The following is a 23,716-nucleotide window of genomic DNA, read 5'->3' as shown; positions in this document are numbered from 1 at the left end:
TTTCATCTTGATTCAAACATGGACAAAAGAGCTGAATTCCAGAGATAAGTTGAGAATGACTGTACTTGACATCAAGGCAACATTTGACCGAGAGTGGCATCAAAAAGACCAACAATTTTGCCGGTCTTTTTGCCGAAGACATTTTTTATGGAGGTGGAACGGTTAATTTTGTCGTTTGGGGGGGGGGGGGGGGGGGGGGGGGGGGGGGAGGATTCAGAAGTCAGTGCTTCAGGGAGGGTGACAGTCGGGGGGTTTGGCTATTCCGGATCTGATGTATTACTATTGGGTGGTGACTGCCGAGATGGTGCAGGGCTGCGGTAGGGTGCTGGAGGCAATGTGGGTGAGGATGCAGTAAAGAAACCAGCATGGTCGAGTGAAAATTACCTCGAACTCTGAATTCTCCCTTGAAATCCAGTGGGATATAGGAGGTAAATGGCACTGTCAGAGGATTAACCTCCTTATCAGCAAGTTTAAAGTTACTATTGTGAATGATACATCCATGTTGTGGTCTGCTAATCACTTGATTACTTCATGATGTTCTCCAAAGTAAGAGTGCACGCATACAAACACAACAGCTAGTTTGGGAATGCAACCAACCAGTAAAGGTTTTGTTTTTGTTTTATTTTCACAGTGGAGAATCAGGCACACTGTGACTTTGTGAAACTGCGGAATATGCTGATTCGGACACACATGCAGGACCTGAAGGATGTGACCTGGGACATTCACTATGAGAATTTCAGAGCTAGGTGCATTCAGGAGATGACCAGGTCTGCTTTTCATCTCTCCTAAACTCATTCTCTTGTGGGAACTAAATCTGACAACCGAGTTTTATCCATTTGGCTGGGTGTTTTTTTTTAAATGTTTTTATTCTCCATTTTCACATTTTCCTACAAAATTTACATCCCACCAACAAGCAGTAAACGGTAACAGATACAAAATCAATACCCTTAACATCAACAACGATCCCATGCTCCCACCACCCCAACCAACGGCCCACGTGTCAATATAAGCATCAAATAATACAAACTCTCCCACGGTGGAAAAAGAACAAAGGCAAGAAAGGAGTCTGGAATCGCCCATGGTCACCATTAACCAATAGAACCCCCGCCCCCGAAACGACAATACTCAATGCCATCCAACGTCCGAAAGAGTACCGTAAATGACACCCAAAAGTTGAAACCCTTCCCCCTCCCCAACGTCTCCCCTCCACTTCCTCTTGTAAAAATCCTCCCCCCGAACTCGGTTCCTTCCCCCCAACTTTCCACCCCGGCTAGACCCCTCGGACCCTGTTCTGCCAGGCTCCGATGGCTGCAGCCCCTACCCACACCTCACCCCCGTTCACTGGCCAGCTTAAACCGGCCAGTGTGGAGGAATAAAACTGGAGATGTTAAGATTCAAAACAGAGGTAAAAAAACCAACATAAGTGTACTTTACCTGAATGCTCGTAGTATTCGGAATAAAGTAAATGAGTTGATGGCACAAATCATCGTAAATGACTATGATTTAGTGGCCATTACTGAAACATGGTTAAAGGATGGTCACGACTGGGAGTTAAATATCCGAGGGTATCAAACTATTCGGAAGGACAGAGTGGATGGTAAGGGCGGTGGTGTGGCTCTGTTATTTAAGGATGATATCCGGGCAATAGTAAGGGATGACATCGGTGATATGGAGGATAAGGTTGAATCCATTTGGGTGGAAATCAGGAATAGTAAGGCAAAAAAGTCACTGATAGGAGTAGTCTGTCGGCCACCAAATAGTAACGTTATGGTGGGGCAGGCAATAAACAAAGAAATAACTGATGCATGTAGAAATGGTACAGCAGTTATCATGAGGGATTTTAATCTACATGTCGATTGGTTTAACCAGGTCGGTCAAGGCAACCTTGAGGAGGAGTTTATAGAATGTATCCGCGATAGTTTCCTAGAACAGTATGTAATGGAACCTACGAGGGAACAAGCGGTCCTAGATCTTGTGCTGTGTAATGAGACAGGATTGATTCATGATCTCATAGTTAGGGATCCTCTCGGAAGGAGCGATCACAATATGGTGGAATTTAAAATACAGATGGAGAGTGAGAAAGTAAAATCAAATACTAGTGTTTTGTGTTTAAACAAAGGAGATTACAATGGGATGAGAGAAGAACTAGCTAAGGTAGACTGGGAGCAAAGACTTTATGGTGGATCAGTTGAGGAACAGTGGAGAACCTTCCAAGCGATTTTTCACAGTGCTCAGCAAAGGTTTATACCAACAAAAAGGAAGGACGGTAGAAAGAGGGAATATCGACCGTGGCTATCTAAGGAAATAAGGGAGAGTATCAAATTGAAGGAAAAAGCATATAAAGTGGCAAAGAATTCTGGCAGACTAGAGGACTGGGAAATCTTTAGGGGGCAACAGAAAGCTACTAAAAAAGCTATAAAGAAGAGTAAGATAGAGTATGAGAGTAAACTTGCTCAGAATATAAAAACAGACAGTAAAGTTTTTACAAATATATAAACAAAAAAGAGTGGCTAATGTAAATATTGGTCCTTTAGAGGATGAGAAGGGAGTTTTAATAATGGGAAATGAGGAAATGGCTGAGGAACTGAACAGGTTTTTTGGGTCGGTCTTCACAGTGGAAGACACAAATAACATACCAGCGACTGATAGAAATGAGGCTATGACAGGTGAGGACCTTGAGAGGATTGTTATCACTAAGGAGGTAGTGATGGGCAAGCTAATGGGGCTAAAGGTAGACAAGTCTCCTGGCCCTGATGGAATGCATCCCAGAGTGCGAAAAGAGATGGCTAGGGAAATTGCCGATGCACTAGTGATAATTTACCAAAATTCACTAGACTCTGGGGTGGTCCCGGTGGATTGGAAATTAGCAAACGTGACACCACTGTTTAAAAAAGGAGGTAGGCAGAAAGCAGGAAATTATAGGCCAGTGAGCTTAACTTCGGTAGTAGGGAAGATGCTGGAATCTATCATCAAGGAAGAAATAGCGAGGCATCGGGATGGAAATAGTCCCATTGGGCAGATGCAGCATGGGTTCATAAAGGGCAGGTCATGCCAAACTAATTTAGTGGAATTTTTTGAGGACATTACTAGTGCAGTAGATAACGGGGAGCCAATGGATGTGGTATATCTGGATTTCCAGAAAGCCTTTGACAAGGTGCCACACAAAGGGTGCTGCACAAGATAAAGATGCATGGCATTAAGGGTAAAGTAGTAGCATGGATAGAGGATTGGTTAATTAATAGAAAGCAAAGAGTGGGGATTAATGGCTGTTTCTCTGGTTGGCAATCAGTAGCTAGTGGTGTCCCTCAGGGATCCGTGTTGGGCCGACAATTGTTCACAATTTACATAGATGATTTGGAGTTGGGGACCAAGGGCAATGTGTCCAAGTTTGCAGATGACACTAAGATGAGTGGTAAAGTGAAAAGTGCAGAGGATACTGGAAGTCTGCAGAGGGATTTGGATAGGTTAAGTGAATGGGCTAGGGTCTGGCAGATGGAATACAATGTTGACAAATGTGAGGTTATCCATTTTGGTAGGAATAACAGCAAACGGGATTATTATTTAAACGATAAAATATTAAAGCATGCCGCTGTGCAGAGAGACCTGGGTGTGCTAGTGCATGAGTCACAGAAAGTTGGGTTTAAGACTAGGGAGGTTATGTTGCAATTGTATAAGGTGTTAGTGAGGCCACACCTGGAGTATTGTGTTCAGTTTTGGTCTCCTTACTTGAGAAAGGACATACTGGCACTGGAGGGTGTGCAGAGGAGATTCACTAGGTTAATCCCAGAGCTGAAGGGGTTGGATTATGAGGAGAGGTTGAGTAGACTGGGACTGTACTCGTTGGAATTTAGAAGGATGAGGGGGGATCTTATAGAAACATTTAAAATTATGAAGGGAATAGATAGGATAGACGCGGGCAGGTTGTTTCCACTGGCGGGTGACAGCAGAACTAGGGGACATAGCCTCAAAATAAGGGGAAGTAGATTTAGGACTGAGTTTAGGAGGAACTTCTTCACCCAAAGGGTTGTGAATCTATGGAATTCCTTGCCCAGTGAAGCAATTGAGGCTTCTTCATTACATGTTTTTAAGGTAAAGGTAGATAGTTTTTTGAAGAATAAAGGGATTAAGGGTTGTGGTGTTCGGGCCGGAAAGTGGAGCTGAGTCCACAAAAGATCAGCCATGATCTCATTGAATGGCGGAGCAGGCTCGAGGGGCCAGATGGCCTACTGCTGCTCCTAGTTCTTATGTTCTTATGAACTACCCAGGCCTCTTTCCCCCTTGCCCAGCCCCAGGAAAAACGCAAAAGTCCCCTTTAGCACACAAACCCCGCATACAAACCCACACCCCAAAGAACCCTCATTACGACTGAAAGTCCCATTTCTTCTCTTGTCCAAATATATACAACGTTGGCTCCTATAGCCCATACACCAGCATTCAGTGAAACAAAAAAAAAAGAAAAATTACAGTCATGAGGCTACATCGGTACATGACCATTTCTCAATTCTGCCACAGTCCTTCTGCCTTTGCAACTACTCCGCTGCTTTCACCGTCCCAAAATAGAAGTCCTTGAACTTGTAGGTCACCCTCAGCTTTGCTGGATATACAATGCCACACTGCACCTTGCTAATGTACAGTGCCCTCTTCAGCCAGTTGAAGGCAGCCCGCCTCCTCGCCAGCTCCACCATAAAGTCCTGGTATACGCGTATTACAGCTCCAGCCCACTGCACCACCCGCTTCTGCTTAGCCCAGCACAGGACCTTCTCCTTTACACTGTACCTACGGAAGCACAGAGTCACTACCCTTGGCAGCTCACTCGCCTTTGGTACAGGCCTCCACGACCAATGAGCCCGATCCAGTTCGTATCGGGAGGGATCTTCCCCCAATAGCTTCGCCAACATCGTGGCAAAATACTCGGTCGGCCTCGTTCCTTACACTCCTTCGGGCAGCCCCACAATCCTCAAATTCTGTCGCCTGGATCTGTTTTCCAGGTCTTCCATTTTGCTTCACAGATCCTTGTTGATCTCTATCACCTTCCGCATTTCCTTCCCCATCGAGGTAAATTGATCACTGTGCTGCAGTAATGTCTCTTCCAGATCCTTCAGTGCCTCGCCTTGGTCCCACACCTCCGCCACTGCACTCGCCACCGCCGTCCTCACCGGGTTAATCGCCTCCTCCACCAGCGATTTCAAAACCGCCCCCATCTCCTTCCTCATTGTCTCCATGTGTTTTGTAAACTGCCTTTCAACTTTCACGGCCATCACCTTAGTTATTTCTTCAGTCGTAAGCAATGCGGCCTCCCCTGGTGCTCCAGCCTCCATTTTCTTTACTAACCCCGCGGTGACCTTTCCACTCCCCGACGGACTTTCAGCCACTTTTTCCACGGCTGTTTTTTTTCTGATCTTCAACATTTCCCCTCCCTGTGCTGTCTCCTGACTTTTGCTGCCTCCACTGCCCTTAGGACCAGGCAGCGCCGGCCCTAGGGTTGCTGACACCCCGGGCAAGCTGAACTTCGGCGCCCTTACAAGTATAATTTTTAAAAATTTTCACAATGAGAAAAACTGAAAATATAGAATAAAAATTCAGCAGTTACAATACAACTTGGCGGCATTCACAGCTCAGCCACTCTGTACAGTAACGCGAACCGCTTCCCGGACCCACTGCTGGACACACGAGTCACCCCAGAGTCATTTGGCAAATAGTTCTCATTTAGCCTCACAACTTTTAATGGGTAGAAATTGTTTCGTTTCTATATTCTGTCCAGGACCGATCTTCAATTCACTGTGTACACAACTGACCTGTCTCTCATTTAAAAAACAAAAACTGTCTGCCCCTCAAAACATACCATGATGGTCAGGAGAGGACCCGAACGCTGTCCAATTGATAACAAATGAAATGTTTCTGAATCACCCGAGCGACGATCCGCGAAACTTTCTCCCTCAGATGCATGTGCTGCACATTCAGTAACTTTAACCAGATGTCAGACTTTTCCCTTTTCGCGGCTGCAAAAGGACGTCTGAAGCGAACTCGTGATTGTTGGCCTCTGCACCGTCAAACGGTCTCAGGCGTGTGGTCAAGGGGGTGAAAAAAAGTTGGAGCAAAGTTTCGGAAGAGTTTTGAGACTTCAAAGGACAGACAGCTGAAGCGTCGACAGCGCTCCGGTGAAGCTCTGGTTTCTCCGGCGAGATAGGGAGCTGATTGGCAAACAGCAAGACCGGAGTAAGGTCAGTTGCCACTTGGTGGGAGTTGTTGCCCTGGACCTTGAAATGCCCGAAGTGCAGCAACGCCACTCGTGTGAAATGGACATGGCCGTGGCATTTCAGGCTGGGCGCGCGGGACTGTGAGCCAGGGGCAGGTTAATCAATACCAACCCTGCAGTGATTCCGGGAAAAGTGTGGGAACGATTCATTTCACCCCCTCCCCGCGGTGAGAACAAGAGGAGTGAGATAGAGAGAGAGAGAGGAAGAGAGGGGTGGCTCGGAATGCGGAAGGAGCTTACCTGAAGAAGAGTTTGGAGAAGGCATTGTTTTTTTCAATGGGTGATCTCTGCATTGTTGTCCAGTGGAGGCTTTGGAGTACCTGAGGACAGACTCTGCCCGCACACCCCACCTTATTAACACTCCCTTCAGGTGTGAGAATACCCTTGATCTCTTGACCGGCCCATTCAGCCCCCTCACGTTCCAAGTGATCAGCCGGGTCGCGGGACGACCCGCCCCCTTCCCCTGCCGATTAGCCATGTCCTGTTCCCTGCTCGCCCCGGGTCGACCCTCCCCTTCTGACCCGCTCCCCATGGCGATGGCCCCCTCCCCCCACCCCTCCAGTCCTCCACTTCCCGTTCCTGGTCTTTCCAGCAGCAACCCGGTGTCCCTCCCTAATCCCCCTTCCCCCCCCCCCCCCCCCCCCCCCCCCCCCCCCCCCCCCAGGCTAGGACCCCTCCTAGCCGCGATGTACCCTCCATCGTACTCCCGTAAGTCAGCTGGTTCACGCTGACCCGGCTGCTCCTGCCACACTCCGACTCCTCCCGGCTCGGGGGGAGGGCCTCCCCCCCTTGCCACTCCTCCCTGGCCCCGCTCCAACGCGGGAAAGGTCGCCATTGCTAGCCACGCCCCGCGCTCCTCCCCTCCCCCCTCCTCTGCCCCGCGCGCGGGAAAACAGAGGAAAGCCCGCGCTTTCGCCCTGCCACACCCCACCCCGCCATTTTCAGTTCCACCCCCCTCCCCATCCATGCCTGTAAAGAACCCCCCCGGGAGCCCATATCCCCGATCTGCTCTCCCCCCCGTCCCGCCTCCCCAACTTAACATTATAAATAACAGATAGATAACAAATAACAATGTACTTAACAGTCGCCCTCTACCAAACAATATAAATAACCATAAATAACCATGAATAACCACAATAACAATAACTAAGGGAAGTTGGCAAAGGGGGGAAAAACATCAGAAGAAAAACCAAAGCAAGAGTTCAAGATCCAAACAAAGAAAGAAAAAAAAAAAAGGGAAACCGTTCCAATAAGAGTTGCCCAGTTCCGACCCAGCCGAAAAAGAACCACTTGTTCAGCTGAAAGTACCCGAGCGGCTACGGCCGCCAAGTATCCCCTGGGTCTAATTCGAGTCCAGTTTCTCTTCCTGTACAAAGGCCCACGCCTCCTCTGGGGACTCAAAATAGTGGTGTTGGTTCTTGTAGGTGACCCACAAGCGCGCTGGCTGCAGCATTCCGAACCTGATCCGTTTTGCATGTAGCACCGCCTTTGTCCGGTTGTACCGGGCCCGCCGCTTTGCCACCTCCGCACTCCAGTCCTGGTACACCCTCACCGTCGAGTTCTCCCACTTGCTGCTCCTTTCCCTCTTGGCCCACTCCAGCACTCTCTCACGATCGCTGAGTCGTTGGAACCGCACCAGCACCGCCCTCGGGGGCTCATTTGCTCTTGGCTTCCTAGCCATGACCCTGTAGGCCTCTTCCAGCTCCAGGGGCGAAGGGACGGCCCCTGCCCCCATCAGGGAGCTCAGCATTTCTGCTACGTATCCCGGGAGGTCTGACCCCTCCAGGCCTTCTGCCAGGCCCAAGATCCTCAGGTTCTTCCGCCTCATTCGGGTATCCAGCTCCTCAAAACGGCTCTGCCATTTCAGGTGGAGTGCCTCGTGCACCTCTATCTTTCCCACGAGGACCGTGGCCTCCTCCTCCCTCGCAGTCATCTCCTGCTGCAGCTCCCGAATCGACGCCTCTTGGGTCGCCTGGGCTCCCATCAGCCTGGTGGTCGTCGCATTCATTGACTCCAGGAGCTCCACTTTCAGCTCCGTAAAGAAGCGCAGGAGAGCGGCCTGCTGCTCCTCCGCCCATTTCCTCCATTCCTCGGGTGCGCCACCGGCCGCCATTTTGGTCTTCTTCCCCCGCTTTTTTTGGGGAGCTGCTGTTGCTTTCTTTGCCACCCCACTCCGGGTACCGACCATAAAGTTGGTCTGGTTCTCCTCAGGGAGCCTTCCCCCACCGGGATTTGTCCTTCCAGCGCCGTTGGGGCCCTCCAGTCGGCCCGAAAACACCTTTGTAGCAGGAGCCGCCAAACGTGCGACTTAACTAGTCATAGCCGCAACCGGAAGTCCCAAAATGTAATTTATTAATGGTTAACACACCAAATACACTGGCAAACACACCTGTGATTAATTCTTATTTTACTCTACTCATCTACTCATTGGGTGAGACAGTGTATAATTGAGGGAATTATCCACCCCCCCCCAGCCTGTCTGCCCTGTCCACAGAGGGAATCTCCGCTGACAGAATCACTTCACCTTGTTCTCTTGTCTGGTCAATATGTTTGTTGTTGTTGCAGATTTCTTACAACAGAATTAGTATTTCCCCGAGCCAAGGCTGTTGATTCAGGCGACTGGAACTCTTAGCCTTTTTTTTTGATGCGGGGGGTGGGTCACACGAAGTGGAGAGAGAACCTCGGAGCTAAGGTTTGGAGTCCAGATCATTCTTCGTCCAGTGAACGGGAAGCAGAACTGCAAATACAAAGCTAATCCCATCTGCAAATCTCTGTCTCCACAGAGGCTGTCAGACCTGCTGAGATTGTTCTGTCTGTTATGGGTGGGGTGGGGGGACGGGAGGGGGGATTGTCTCCGTCTCCGGCATCCTCAGTGATTTTCTTTAATCTAAGAGGTGGTGGAGTGCTGCAGGTATTTGATTCTAACAAGACGTTATTGACATTTATAGGCGGCGGGGCAGCCCTGTGGCCCCAGCAGCAGGCCCGATGGTTGTGTTTACCAATCCCCCCCCTCCCCCTCCATATGTGAACCCAAATGTAGAACCGGGCTTGCTTCACTATCTCGGCAGACATCAAAGCAAATATGCGTCTTCCCTTCCCGTTGAGGACTTGTTCAAAAGTCACTAAAGAAATCTCACTGTACCAGCAATTCACAGCAATGACTGAACATATGTAAAGAGTTCCTAGCGCCCCCTAGCACATGGCGCCCCGGGCGACTGCCCGAGTTGCCGGTACCTTGAGCCGGCCCTGGGACCAGGCGTTACCTCCTGACAATGCTGTTCCTGAACGGGAGCCCTCCAATGTGCAGCTGTCTCCCGCCCGCCGTCACCGGAAGTTCCTCCATTTGACTGGGTGTTGTTGCAGGCATGTGGTAAAATCATATTCAGCCATCAGTGCACAGGCCTGATGGAGAGATGCAGGTCAGAGTGGTAACTACTGACACCACTCTGCTGTCTCAGAAGCATTTCTGTGCGCAGATGTCAAATAAAGACCATTATGAGGGAAGGCAATTCTAAGGGAAGTTTATTCCTGGACAATTGTATGTTGCTGCTGACTGGTAACTGATGAGTAGCAATTGGCAAAAAGTTTTCATCTCTCATCTCTAGTTATAGTTAACAGGGTGGCAAAAGTGCTGTGGCTAATAGCAGAAGTGAATCAGCAATGCAATTATGCAAATCATGTCCAACATTCTGAATTTAGTACTCTTAACTGTGAAATTTCATGGTCGTTATCTTTGAGGGGAACAAATTATAATGGTGCAATCTGTTTACCAGGCCTATGGAGAGGGATTCTTCGACCCCCCCGCCGGGTTGGATAATCGCCGGGGGGGGCGGTGTGAATCCCGCCCCCGCTGGCTGCCGAATTCTCTGGTGCCGGGGATTTGGCGGGGGGCGGGAATCGCACCGCGCCGGTTGGCGGCCGCTGGCAGTGGCTCCCTCGGCGATTCTCCGGCCCGCGATGGGCCGAGTGGCTGCCAGTTTACGGCTGGTCCCGCTGGCGAAGATTGCAACAGGTACTTACCGGCGGGACCTGGCTCCACGGGCAGCGGGGGGAATCTGGCCCTGGAGTGCCCCACGGTGGCCTGGCTCGCGATCGGAGCCCACCGATCCGCGGGCGGGCCTGTGCCGTGGGGGCACTCTATTCCTCCGCGTCGGCCGCTGTAACAGTCCGCGATGGCCGACGCGGAGATGAACCACCCTGCGCCAGCGCTGGGATGACGCCAGCACACGCTGGAGTCCCGCACATGTGCCAACTCGCGCCGGCCGGCAGAGGCCCTTCGGCGCCAGTTGGCGTGGCGCCAAGCCCCTTCCACGCCGGCCGGCGGGGTGCAAACCACTCTGGCGCTGGCCTAGCCCCTGAAGGTATGGAGGATTCCGCACCTTTGAGGCGGCCCGACGCCGGAGTGGTTCATGCCACTCCTTCGCGCCAGAGTTGCCCATCCCGCCGGTTCACAGAGAATCCCGCCCACGATGATTAATAGTTTATTCATATCCTGGAGCTTCCTTTAACCATCTTCTACATGGCTACAAAAGGTTTAGTAATCAAATCTTTCCTCATGTTTCATGCACCTTACACAGGAAACTGCTCTTCTGGCTGAACATTGTTAATACCAATAGTTCCATAATCCCTTTGGCATTGTGGCAGCTAGAACTGTATACAATACTTCAAATGCGATCTGGTCAGTATATTGTCCTGACTATGTATCCTAGCATTTTTTCAGCTTTTTCAATTACCTCATTGTAAAATTGAGACACTGGCAGTGGCTCAGATGTAGAAAGTCACAAAGGCATAGGTTACAAAAGCAGAAAGGTCATGTTGGAGTTGTATAGAACTTTGGTGAGGCCACAGCTGGAGTACTGTGTGCAATTCTGGTCACCACATTATAGGAAGGATGTGATTGCACTGGAGGGGGTGCAGAGGCGATTCACAAGGATGTTGCCTGTGATGGAACATTTAAGTTATTAAGTTAGGAAGAGAGGTTGGATAGGCTTGGGTTGTTTTCGCTGGAGCAGGGAAAACTCAGGGGTGACCTGATTGATGTGTACAAGATTATGAGTGGCATGGGCAGGGTGGATAGGGAGCAGCTGTTCACTTTAGTTGAAGGGTCAGCTACGAGCGGACACAAGTTCAAGGTGAGAGGTTTAAGGGGGATTTGCGGAAAAACATTTTTTATCCAGAGGGTGGTGATGATCTGGAATGCACTGCCTGGGAGGGTGGTAGAGGTGGATTGCTTCACATCCTTTAAAAAGTACCTCGATGATCACTTGGCATGTCGTAACATTTAAGACTATGGGCCAAGTGTTGGCAAATGGGATTAGGTATGTGGGTCAGATGTTTTGCATGTGTCAGTGCAGACTCGAAGGGCCTCTTCGGCACTGCATTATTCTGTGATTTTATTCCATTCATGTTTTCTGTACTTATACCTATACATTGATCTACACAATGTAAAATTATTTTGCATTTGCTGTCGTCTGTTAAATTAGATCAAGTCTATGTCACATTGTTGAGATTCCTTCAATGTAAATTCAATTGCAGAACTATTCAGATGATTTGGCTAACTGCACTTAACTAAGCAAAAGCTGTTTAAAGCATACACCACTCTAACAGTATTAAGGGTGCTATTCACTGAATGGGAAGACTCTCAATGGAACTTCGTGCTATCTTCTCTTGTAACAGCCACCTACATCATTTTTCCAAGGTTTCCATCAATCATTTACCAAAGGTATTCCACATGATGAGAGAACCTCTTACAGAAATTAGTGACTTAAAGCTTGCTCTTTCCCATTATATACAAAAATTGACGAATGCCCTGAAATTCTGTGGGAGTTTCTTCTGCACACCCATTGTAACTCTGGTGTCAGATTGGTTGAACAATCACAACAGAGATTTTAAGCTGTATCTTTGGGGACTTAATTTGTTTTGGTGCTTATGACTGGAGCTCAGAAATTTCAACGCCTAAATTTCTTTACTCATCTTAATATATGTTCTGAAATTGGCCGCTAGTTCATCTCAAATTGATCAAAATAAAGCCACTGAATTTTTCTTTCCTTAACTTCGCAGTAAATTGACCCAGGACAACCGAGCAGAAAGTCCACTCCCCTTACTACCTGTGCCAACTCCAGATGCAGAGACAGAGAAACTCATCAAAATGAAGGATGAAGAGGTAGGTATTTGGGGATTGTAGGTCATGTTATGTGGGTAAATAGTCTGTGAGCACGAGAAGTCTGATGGTGCTGACCGTCTGTGCGAATGGACTCATAAGTAAATGTTCATTTCAGTGTTGTGACTTCAGCCTATTTTCTAATTGGTGACGTATGGTTTTTGCATTGAACTGTTTCTGAAAGATGTTGGGCGGGATTCTCCGTAGCCTGACCCTGAAATTGTGTTTGGCGATCGGGTGGGGAATGGGCACCGACGCCGAAATCGGGGCCGGCACTGGTTTGATGCTGGTCTGCCTTGCTCCGTCCCCTCCAAATGGCGTCATCATGATGCGTGCCAAGCGCCATTTCAGCGCTGTTGGTGCGTCATCGGCCAGCCCACCCGCGATGCTGCGCCTCTGATTGGCTGAGCTCCTGGCAGTGCGGGACATGTGTGATCTGAGCCGTTTCCAGCGCCGCCACACTCAGCCGGGATCAATGCCACTGGCCGTGGAGGGGGTTGTCTGCTAGGGCTGGGAGGACTGGTGGGGGATGGGCTGTGGTGTCGCGGTTTATGGACTTACGTTACATTCCCGTACCAGCCTTCCCGAAGAGGCGCCGGAATGTGGCGACTAGGGGCTTTTCACAGTAACTTCATTTGAAGACTTTCATTTCTTTTCATTTCACAGCCGGCGCCATGTTGTACAGCGTGAGCGCGCGGTGCAGGCCGTCAGCCGTGCGCATGCTTGGCCCGGGACCTGGCCATTGTCCGGCCGGTTTTGGCACAGGCAGCGGGGTTTCAGTCGGCGCTGAAATGAATAAATCATGAAAGTCAACACATTCTATGCTGCCGTTAGCACTTCGTCTCCAGTACGGAGAATCCAGCCCATAATGTCATGACTATTTTCAAATCATGTGAGATGGCACTTTTTAATCAGTCTGCAATGAACAATACAATTAACAGATTCCTAATTGACAGGCACTACCTATTACCTGTGATCATTTTTAAAGATTTATTAATTTCTGGACATGGCTAATGCTAACAATGCCAAATTTATTGGCCATCCCAAGTTTCCCTTGTCAGTGATGGGCTCTGTAGTCATGGTTTGGCTGAATACAAAAGAATTACATTTTCAACTTGATGCCTGTGTGTGAAACTGGCATTGCAAATTTACTGCCCCAAATAGAAGCTCCCCGATTTTGATTTCCAATATAATCGTTAGAAATTAAAACTCAGCAGTTCCTATAACAGGTGGCCAATTCAAAGTCAGATTTGGGTCTGGACAACAAGTCAACAATCCATGCCCTAATTTCTGAATTGACCTAGTAGCCAAACTGCTGATCACTGACATAGAAAGATTTCATTATGACAAGTAACAAATATCCTTTCATGTTGTGCAATGCATGGAGAAACAGAATGTTAGAGTATTACCTAACTGATGACAGATTGGGAAATGTCGTACAAAGGGACCTGGATGTGTTATCACCAGTTAGGTAATATGCAGGTACTGCATGCAGTTAGGAAGGCAACTGTTATGTTGGCTTTCCTTGCAAGATGGCTTGAGTACAGGAGCAAGGAGGTTCTACTGCAGCCATACAGGGCTTTGGAGAGACCCAATCTGGAGTATTGTGTGCATTTTTGGACTCCTTATTTGAGAAAGGATATACTTATCATGGAGGGAGTGCAGCAACGTTTCACCAGATGTATTCCTGGGATGGCAGGATTGTCATATGAGGAATGATTGCATTGACTGGGCCTGTATTCACTCAAATTTAGAAGAATGGGACTTCCGGTGGCGGCTATGAAGGAGTAAATCGCACATTTGATGGCTCCCGCTCGGGTCGGACTTTTGGACCTTTCCCCCGATTTTCCATCGTACTTGAACTGTAAAACTGAAGACAGAGGCAATTGTGTACTGAATTCCCACATCGGTGCATGGAGAGAAGGACTAGAAGTGCTCGTCAAAGCAGAAACAGAAAGACAGAGAAGGGTTGGGCTGAAGCTGCAGCGGGAGACAGCATGGCGGAGGCCCGGACCTCTGGCTTGTCGACCCAGCGGTCAATGGAGCAGCTGATGCAAGTTATTCAGGAAGGCTTTGCTAAGCAGAAACGGGACTGCTTGGACTCGATAAAAGAGTCGATTGAGCGGTTGGAGCTTAGATTGGACGCCCAAGATCGGGCGATCCAGAAGGTGGAGAAGACGCCGGCTGAGCAGGAGGAACATCAAACTGCGGTGGAGTTGGAGGTGGGGATGCTGAGATACCAGCAGAAGAAGCTCTTGGAAAAGGTGGAGGACCTAAAGAATAGGTCCCGCCGGCAGAACTTGAGAATTGTTGGGCTCCTGGAGGGGTCCGAAGAAGCGGACGCTGGGGCATACATCGCAAATATATTTGAGAAGCTGCTGGGGGATGCGTCATTCTCCCGATCCTTGGCAGTGGACTGTACTCACTGAACACTCGCGAGGAAGCCGCGAATGGGAGACCCCCCCCCCAAAGGGCAATGGTGGTGAGATTCCACAGGTATTTGGATAAGGTGTGCATTCTATAGTGCGCCAAGCAAACACAGAGCTGTAAGTGGGACAACAGTATCCTGCGGATCTACCAAGACCTCAGTGTGGAGATGGGCAGGAGAAGAGCAGTCTTCAACCAGATTGGGTCGATCCTTTTTAAGAAAAAGGTGAAGTTCGGACTGTTGTATTAGGCCCGTCTCTGGGTCACATACAAGGAACAGCACTTCTTTTTCGAGTCGCCTGAGGACACGCTGGACCTCGTGAAAAGGAAAGGACTGGTGGTGGACTGAGAACTTTTGAACTTTGCTGCAACGTTCATGGTTTTTTTTCTTTTTGTATCTCTGTTCTTTTTATAAAAAAGTTTCTCATTTTTTGTTTTGTGGAAGCTGTTTGTAATGCCTTCTGTATTTATTTGGTACCAGTGGCAGAGCTGAATGAGTTAATGTTTTCATTTGAACTGTTGGAGGATGGAGATGAGCTTGTTTAGATTTTGGTGTCTTTCTGTCGGACAATTGTGTGGCAATTGTTTGTTGTTGGAGTATGTTTGTATGAGCGGGGGTGGGGGAGGGTGGGGAGGGAACAATAAGTGGGAGACTATCCGGTACCAGGGATGGGGGCCACCAAGCTAGCTGGGCGGGCTAGCTCATGGAAGCACACTGGGGGGGGGGGGGGGGGGGTGTATATATGTTCGGTTGGGGGGGGGGGAAATGTTCTTCTAATGAGGGAGGGACTTGGGCCAAGGGACAGAGAAGAGGTTGGGTGCAAAGGCTGCCGGGGGGGAGGCTGGAGGTGGGCCCAAAAAAGGGGATGGCTGATCGGCGAAGGGGGGGGACAATGAACCCCCCCCCAACTAGGCTGATCACCTGGAATGATCGAGGGTTAAATGGGCCGGTCGAGAGGACACGTGTGTTCGTGCATCTTAGGGGACTGAAGCCAGATGTGGTAATGTTACAGGATACGTACCTTAGAGTAACTGACCAGATTAGATTGAGGAAAGGCTCGGCTAGTCAGGTCTTTCACTCGGGACTGGATTCAAAGACTAGAGAGGTCGCGATCCTGATCAATAAGTGGGTGGTGTTTGAGGCGGGCAGAATAGTTTTGCATGTGGGAGGTCAGTACATTATGGTCAGTGGGAAACTAGAGGAGGTGCAGGTGGTATTAATAAATGTGTATGCGCCAAATTGGGATGATGTGGAGTTTATAAAGAGGATGTTGGGGAAGATACAGGACCTGGACTCGCACAGGTTGGTCATGGGAGGGGACTTTAACACAGTTATTGACCCTGGCTTGGACCGGCCAAGCTCGAAAACTGGCAGGGTGCCAGCAATGGCAAAGGAACTGATGGGGGGGGGGGGGGGGGGGGTGGATCCATGGAGATTTGGGCAGCCGAGGGTGAAGGAGTTCTCCTTTTACTCAAGTGCATAAAGTGTACTCCCGGATCGATTTCTTCATTTTAAGCAGGGCCTTACTGGCAGGGGTGGTGGACACGGGTACTCGGTGATCACAATCTCAGACCATGCTCCGCACTGGGTTGACCTGCAGGTCAGTAAAGACAGTAACCAGCGCCCGCAGTGAAGGTTAGATGTGGGACTTTTGGCTGACGAAGGGGTGTGCGAGTGGCTGAGGAAATGTATTTAGAACTACCTGCAGGTCAATGACACGGAGGAAATTTCAGCAGCGATGGTCTGGGAAGCACTGAAGGCGGTGGTCAGAGTGGAGCTAATATCGATACGGGCCCATAGGGACAAGGTGGACAGGGAAAGAGACGGACCGACTGGTAAAGGAGATACTACAGATCGATAGGAGGCATGCGGAGACCCCAGAGGCAGGGCTTTTAAGGGAACGGCGGAGGCTGCAGGTGGAGTTCAGCTTGTTAACCACAGGGAGGACGATGGAGCAGATGAGAAAGGCGAGGGGGGGGGACCTATGAGTATGGAGAGAAGGCCAGCAGAATGCGTGCACAGCAACTTAGAAAGAGGGAGGCAGCCAGGGAGATAGGGAAAGTAAATGACGGAGAAGGGAACCTAGTTGGAGATTCAGCAGGGGTTGAACCCCATTGCTGGGGTTGACCGGCATTTAGGGATTTCTACAGTAGGCTGTATAGGTCAGAACCCCTATGGGGCCGGAGGGGAGAAGGCATTTCTTGGGGGGGCTGAATTTCTTAAAGGTGGACAGGGAGCTGGTAGAAGGACTGGGGGCCCCGATAGTGTTGGGAGAGATAGTGGAGGATCTGAAGGCCATGCAGCTGGGTAAAGCCCCAGGGCCAGACGGGTACACAGTAGGGTTTTTTAAAAAGTTCTCTGAGATATTGGGGACGGTGTCGATGAGGATGTTCAATGAGGCAAGGGAAAGAGGGGTGTTGCCCCCGACAATGTCACAAGCCACGATTTCGCTGATTCTGAAGCGGGACAAGAACCCAGAGCTGTGTGGGTCCTACAGGCTGATATCCCTGTTGAATGTGGACGCCAAACTGCTGGCCAAAATTTTGTCCTCCAGGATTGAGGATTGTGTTCCGGACATTATTGGCGAGGACCAGGTGGGGTTTGTTAAGGTAGGCAGTTGGTACCCAATGTAAGAAGGCTTAAATGTGATCACGATGCCCCCGGAAGGTAGGGAGGTGGAGGTAGTGATCGCAATGGATGCAGAAAAGGCTTTTGATCGGGTAGAATGGGATTATGTGTGGGAGGTACTGGGACAGCTCAGATTTGGGCTGGGCCTTATTGACTGGGTCAGGTTGATGTATCAGGCTCCTGTGGCAAGCGTACGGATGAATAGGACAACATCGGACTATTTTAGACTGTACCGGGCGACGAGACAGGGATGCCCCCTCGCCCCACTGTTTTTCGCGCTAGCTATAGAGCCATTGGCAATTGCTTTGAGAGCCTCAAGGGGTGGAAGAGGCTGGTCTGGGGGTGGGGGGTGGGGGTGGTGGAGCACAGCATCTCACTCTATGCAGGCGACTTGCTTCTGTATGTATCTGACCCATTAGAACAGTGTTCTTCAAACTTTTTTTCCGGGGACCCATTTTTACCAACCGGCCAACCTTTGGGACCCAACCTGGCCGACCATCGTGACACACGCCGGCCGACCTGCGCGACCCACACTGGCCGACCTGCGTGACCCACCATTTTCTCTTACCTTGTTTGCTGCTGACAAAAATGGAGGAAATGGGTTTTGGGTCCCTTTAGACCTCGTACACACTCCTCCAATGGAATATGTTGAATGAAGGTGAAGCCTTCCAGTGTCGGAAAGTATGGAGCCTCCATCTCTCCAAAGTTCTGCATTATTTTCCGCCGAACTTGTAGAAAAATAAAAAATTAAATGAATAAAATAAATGAATAAAAATCACTTCAGAACTTGTAAAACAAAAAGCTGCAACCTAGCAGCCGCATTGCGCATGCGCGCTGATCATCGTGCGCACATGAGCAATGGGGCCAAATTTTTTTTTCACATGCTCGCGACCGCTTGCAGCCGGTGTTATGAAAAGCCAGCTGCTGCGCGGGGATTTGCGTGATCCGGCCCGTCGAGGACAACGGCTCCGCACCCCTCCCGACACCCGCCCACGACCCACGGCCCTGACTTTGAAGAATACTGCATTAGAGGGGACGGAAGAAATCATGAGGATTCTAGGGGAATTTTGCTGTTTTCCGGGGTATCAGCTAAATATGGGGAAAAGTGAGATGTTTGTGATCCAGGATGGGGACAGGAGAGGCGATTGGGGGAGCTGCCTTTCAGATTAGTAGGAGGAAACTTTAGGTATCTAGGCATTCACGTGGCGCGGGAATGGGACCGGCTGCATAAATTAAATCTGGCCCGGCTAGTAGACCAAATGAAGGACAATTTTCGGAGATGGGACGCGCTCCCGTTGTCATTAGCTGGGAGGGTGCAGATGGTGAAGATGATGGTCCTCCCGAGATTCCTGTTCGTGTTTCAATGTCTCCCCATCTTTATTACGTAGTCCTTTTTTAAACGAGTCAACAAAGTGATCTCTGGCTTTGTCTGAGCAGGCAAGACCCCGCCGGTAAGGAAGGTAATGCTTGAGCGGAGTCGGGGAGAGGGTGGGCTGGCGCTGCCAAATTTTAGTAATTATTACTGGGTGGCGAATATAGCCATGATCAGGAAGTGGGTGGTAGGGGAGGGGTCGGCATGAGAGCGTATGGAGGCGGCTTCATGCAAGGCCACCAGTCTGGGGGCATTGGTAACTGCAGCTCTGCCGTTCCCGCCGGCACGGTACTCCACCAGCCCCATGGTGGTGGCGGCCCTGAGAGTCTGGGGGCAATAGAGGAGACATGTGGGAGCATCGGTCTGGTCCCCAATCTGTAATAATCACTGGTTTGCCCCGGGAAGTACGGATGGGGGGTTCCAGATATGGCGGAGAGCAGGGATTGAGAGGATGGGGGATATGTTTATAGAGGGGAGCTTTCCGAGTATGAGGGCGCTGGAGGAGAAGTTTAGGTTGGCGAGGGGAAACAAATTCAGGTATCTGCAAGTGCGGGACTTCCTGCTTAAACAGGTGTCAACCTTCCCGCTGCTACCACCAAGGGGGATTCAGGACGGGGTAGTTTCCAGAGGGTGGGTAGGAGAAGGGAGAGTCTCTGACATTTACAAGGAACTTATGGGGTCAGAGGAGATGCAGACCAAGGAGCTGGAGCGCAAGTGGGAGGACGAGCTGGGAGGTGAGATAGAGGATGGTCTATGGGCAGACGGGTTGAGTAGAGTCAACGCGTCCACAAAATGTGCCAGGCTCAGCCTGATACAATTTAAGGTCGTTCATCGGGCTCACATGACATTGGCCCGGATGAGCAGGTTCTTTGGGGTGAAAGACAGGTGTGTAAAATGTGCGGGAGGACCAGCGAACCATGTCAACATGTTCTGAGCATGTCCGAAGCTTAGGGGATTTTGGCAGGGGTTTGCAGATGTCATGTCCACGGTGTTAAAAACAAGGGTGGCGCTGAATCCAGAGGTGGCGATTTTCTGGGTGTCGGAAGTCCCGGGAATCCAGGAGGAGAAAGAGGCAGACATTCTGGCCTTTGCTTCCCTGGTAGCCTGGAGCCGGATACTATTAGCTGGGAGGGACTCAAAGCCCCCGAAGTCGGAGACCTGGCTATTGGACATGGCTAGCTTTCTCTGTTTGGAGAAAATCAAGTTCGCCTTGAGAGGGTCATTGTTAGGGCTCGATTCGTCCGGTGGTGGCAACTGTTTGTCGACTTCTTTGCGGAAAATTAATCGTCAGCAGAAGGGGGGGGGGGGGGGGGGGGGGGTTAGTTTAGCTTAGAGTAGGGGGTTAATAAAGGCAGGACCTGTAAGGGAGGGAGACGTCTTTTGCACTGTGTTTATAGTTTCATGTACATTGTTTATTGTATTGTTGTTCCAGTACCAAAAAGTACCTCAATAAAAACATAGAACATAGGAACATAGAACATACAGTGCAGAAGGAGGCCATTAGGCCCATCGAGTCTGCACCGACACACTTATGCCCTCACTTCCACCCTATCCCCGTAACCCAATAACCCCTCCTATCCTTTTTGGTCACTAAGGGCAATCTAACATGGCCAATCCACCTAACCTGCACGTCTTTGGACTGTGGGAGGAAACCGGAGCACCCGGAGGAAACCCACGCAGACACGGGGAGAACGTGCAGACTCTGCACAGGCAGGGACCCAGCGGGGAATCAAACCTGGGACCGTGGAACTGTGAAGCCACAGTGCTAGCCACTTGTGCTTGTGTTTATTAAATTGAGAAGAATGAGGGGATCTCACTGAAACGTATAAAATTCTGACTGGGTTAGACAGGCTAGATGCAGGGATCTTGTTTCCTCTGGCTGGTTGGAGGTGGTCTAGAACAAGGGGTTACAGTTTCAGGATATGAAGTAGGCCATCTAGGAATGAGATTAGGAGAAACATCTTCACTCAGGTGGTGGTGAACATGGCTGTGAATGCCAAATCATTGAACATATTTAAGAAGGAAGTAGATAGATTTCTAGTCTCTAAACGTGTTAAAGAGTATGGGGAGAGCACAAGAGTATGGTGTTTAGATGGGGGATCAGCCATGATCGAATTGAATGGTGGAGCAGGCTTGAAGGGCTGAATAGCCTACTCCTATTTTCTGTGTTGCTATGTAACATTCAACTAATATGAGGAGAACTATCTGGAATATTCATAATCTGAATATGGGTGTTCTTAAACACTTTAGATGAACTGTATGAGCTGGATGAATATTGATATGTAAATATTGGCATCCAGTGGTTCGTGGTTAGAGTATAGCCACTGTTTGTCACTGATATATAGCAGTAGCTCACAGGAATTTGGGTTTTCTTCCTACAGCTGCGGCGAATGCAAGAAATGTTGCAGCGAATGCAACAGCAAATGCAGGACCAGTGAGTGACAGACTGATGCCGAGGAAGGAACAAGTACTCACCTCTTCAGCCAAATTCAATAGGAGTGAAGAAGGCTGGACAAGACACAGGCCACGCCTCTGGGGGAAATGCACTGTACAGAATGTGTTCTGTGTTTTCTGTTATACTCTAGAGACAGCTCAAGGGTGACCATGTGTCTGGCCTACTTTGTCTAGTGCCACCATATCATTTACATATCCTGCTTGTTTGTTTGGGTTTGTATTTAATATCTTGTCAGTACAATTGAAAACCATTCAGCGACATATCTGCATTGGAATGCTTCTGTGGAAAATACTCTTTACTAATAAATGTTTTCAAATTGGTCTGACTTTGGGGCGGTGGGCTTTATTTAAAGGTGAGGAGTGTTGGTCAGTTATTTAATTTCACTCAACGACACGTGCCTGGGTTTTTCATGAGGCTGTGGTGCTGCTCAGGGAAATCCCTGGAGAAATGACAAAAGTGACCATTTAAGTTTTTCCTCTTGGGTTCTTCCCCACTCTCCTATCAAAGTTACAGCAGGAGCCTGGGCGAAGCCTGGGAATGTTCAGCACTTCCCTGCGACAGAATTGGAATGAGTTCAGGAACGGTTCAGAACCTGCCCCTGGCCTGATCATATCATTGAGCTCTGACGGGACAGTTACTGCATCAGAGTTTAGCATCAGAATGAAGGTGTTTTATTTGCTCTTCACTGTAGGTTTTATATGTGGCTTCTCATTGCAAAAATGCCAGCTTGGTGTCAGTTCAATGTATATTTGCTCTACACATAGCCTCTGTTTCTAGTCCACTGAGATATTTATCAAGATGAATCAAACTTGGTGTTTGCCAGGCAGCAGGGGTCCTGAATTTATGCAAGGCTTCTCCAGATCGCCCGTTGAAGCTTAAAGTTGTGGAGAAGTGGTTACTAGGGGGTCCAAGGTTGGTCTGGCCGAAGCTACTGCAGCAGAAAAATTCATGTGGTATTTGCATTAGACATGCTGCACCGAGATTAGACGTCAAAAGACTTCATTAGATGTGAAGGGCTCTAGGATGTACTAGGTTTATAGGAGGTGTCTCAAAAAATGCAAGTTCTTTCTTTTCCATAATAAACACACCATTTGTAGTGTGAATTGGCTGTTAAGGCGAAAACCAGCAGAAAAGTGAGAAAATTGCCTTCTGTTAAGGTCTTGACTCGAGATTTAGGACGTGATTCTCCGGCCTTGTTACGCTCTCGCTCAAGCATAACGAGGCTGGTGAATAGCGGGAGAGGCCGAAAATTAGAACTGCGTCAAGCGCCAAACAGTTTGCGATGCAACCAACCTCATCCCATAGGCAAAATTGGGATCTTGCCGTAGAATGGCGAGAAACCAATTATCACCACTTAAGCCCTTTTTCCATCTTCTCCACGTGAGCCACCCATATCCAACGGACTCCCATCATTCATTGGCATCCCCAGCAAGTGGCGACGCTGGCGCTGATTAGTATTCCTTTTTAAAAATGTGAACCTGACGGGAGGGCTTCTGTGGGGAGCAGAGGATCCACCTTTGCTCATAGGCAAAGAGCCTGGGGGCACTAGGCTTGCCATCCCAGTGCTCAGCGGTGGGTGGGGGTCACTTAGCTGGGGGTGTGGGAAACAGCCCCCCATGAGAGGTGGAGGCCACCATGAGAGGTGGGGGAGGCGCTGGGGGTGGGGCAACCAGGGGGAAATCACGTGCGGCACCACCATGCCAACCTGTGGATCGTGTGTGTCCATTCCAGGGGCAACCCTTGTCCCTGTCCATCTGGCCAACTGACCACCCATAACCCCCACCGATTGCCGAGGCCTCTGGCCATATGTGCCAATAGGGATTTGGCAATCATGGTTAAGTGAGCACTTCACACAACCCAAGTGGATTCCTGTGAGTGGGCGGGCCACATAGCATTCCAATCATACCTTGCTACGTGGACACTGTGCCTCAACACTGCGGGATGCAACACCACACACGATGCAGCCAACATCTGAACACCCAGGGAATGGGACACCGCTCCGGGCAATGTCCCCGGCCGGAGGGTGGGTGAGTGCCACGTGGAGGGGATCAGCACCTGGTCCAGATGACATTATGAACAGGACTCTGGGGTATAGGGTCTGGGGTCCGGTGATGGGGGAGGACGGGAGTGCATGAGCTGGGTATTCTGGGTGGGGGGGGGATAAATGGGGGAATGGAGGGTCCTGGGGTGTGAGCCACCGCTGTTTGTCAGTCTAACACCCTCTCTCAATTCCTTATAGATATTGATCGCTATAGCAGGGTATTGGACCTGAACTTGGCCTTGTGGTGCTGCTTGTAGTCCGGGCAGCCAGATGCTGGAGATGGTGGCAGTAGCAGTGTCTGCAGATGCTCGAGGTGGTGGTCCATGTGCTGGACCCTGCCCCACACCCCGAGGACCCAGCCACCCTTCAAGCCGGG

At 49.7% G+C, this 23,716-nt stretch overlaps 1 protein-coding gene across 5 annotated transcripts in view; it reads left to right on the top strand.

The window, feature by feature from the left end:
* sept5a (septin 5a) overlaps positions 1–21,624 on the top strand; it is a 176,286-nt gene extending 154,662 nt beyond the window's left edge. For all 5 annotated transcript variants that reach the window (XM_038792917.1, XM_038792938.1, XM_038792923.1 and 2 more), the window contains 3 exons: positions 632–767; positions 12,317–12,419; positions 21,226–21,624. In XM_038792917.1, coding sequence (XP_038648845.1) covers positions 632–767; positions 12,317–12,419; positions 21,226–21,282 — 296 coding nt within the window. In that variant the 3' untranslated portion in view covers positions 21,283–21,624. The remainder of the gene's footprint in view (positions 1–631; positions 768–12,316; positions 12,420–21,225) is intronic.
* The last annotated feature ends 2,092 nt before the right edge of the window (positions 21,625–23,716 follow it).

This window comes from Scyliorhinus canicula, chromosome 1 (assembly GCF_902713615.1).
Source record: "Scyliorhinus canicula chromosome 1, sScyCan1.1, whole genome shotgun sequence".
NCBI lineage: Eukaryota > Metazoa > Chordata > Chondrichthyes > Carcharhiniformes > Scyliorhinidae > Scyliorhinus > Scyliorhinus canicula.
Note: the sequence above shows the minus strand (reverse complement) of the source record. Positions and strands in the feature narration are given on the sequence as shown.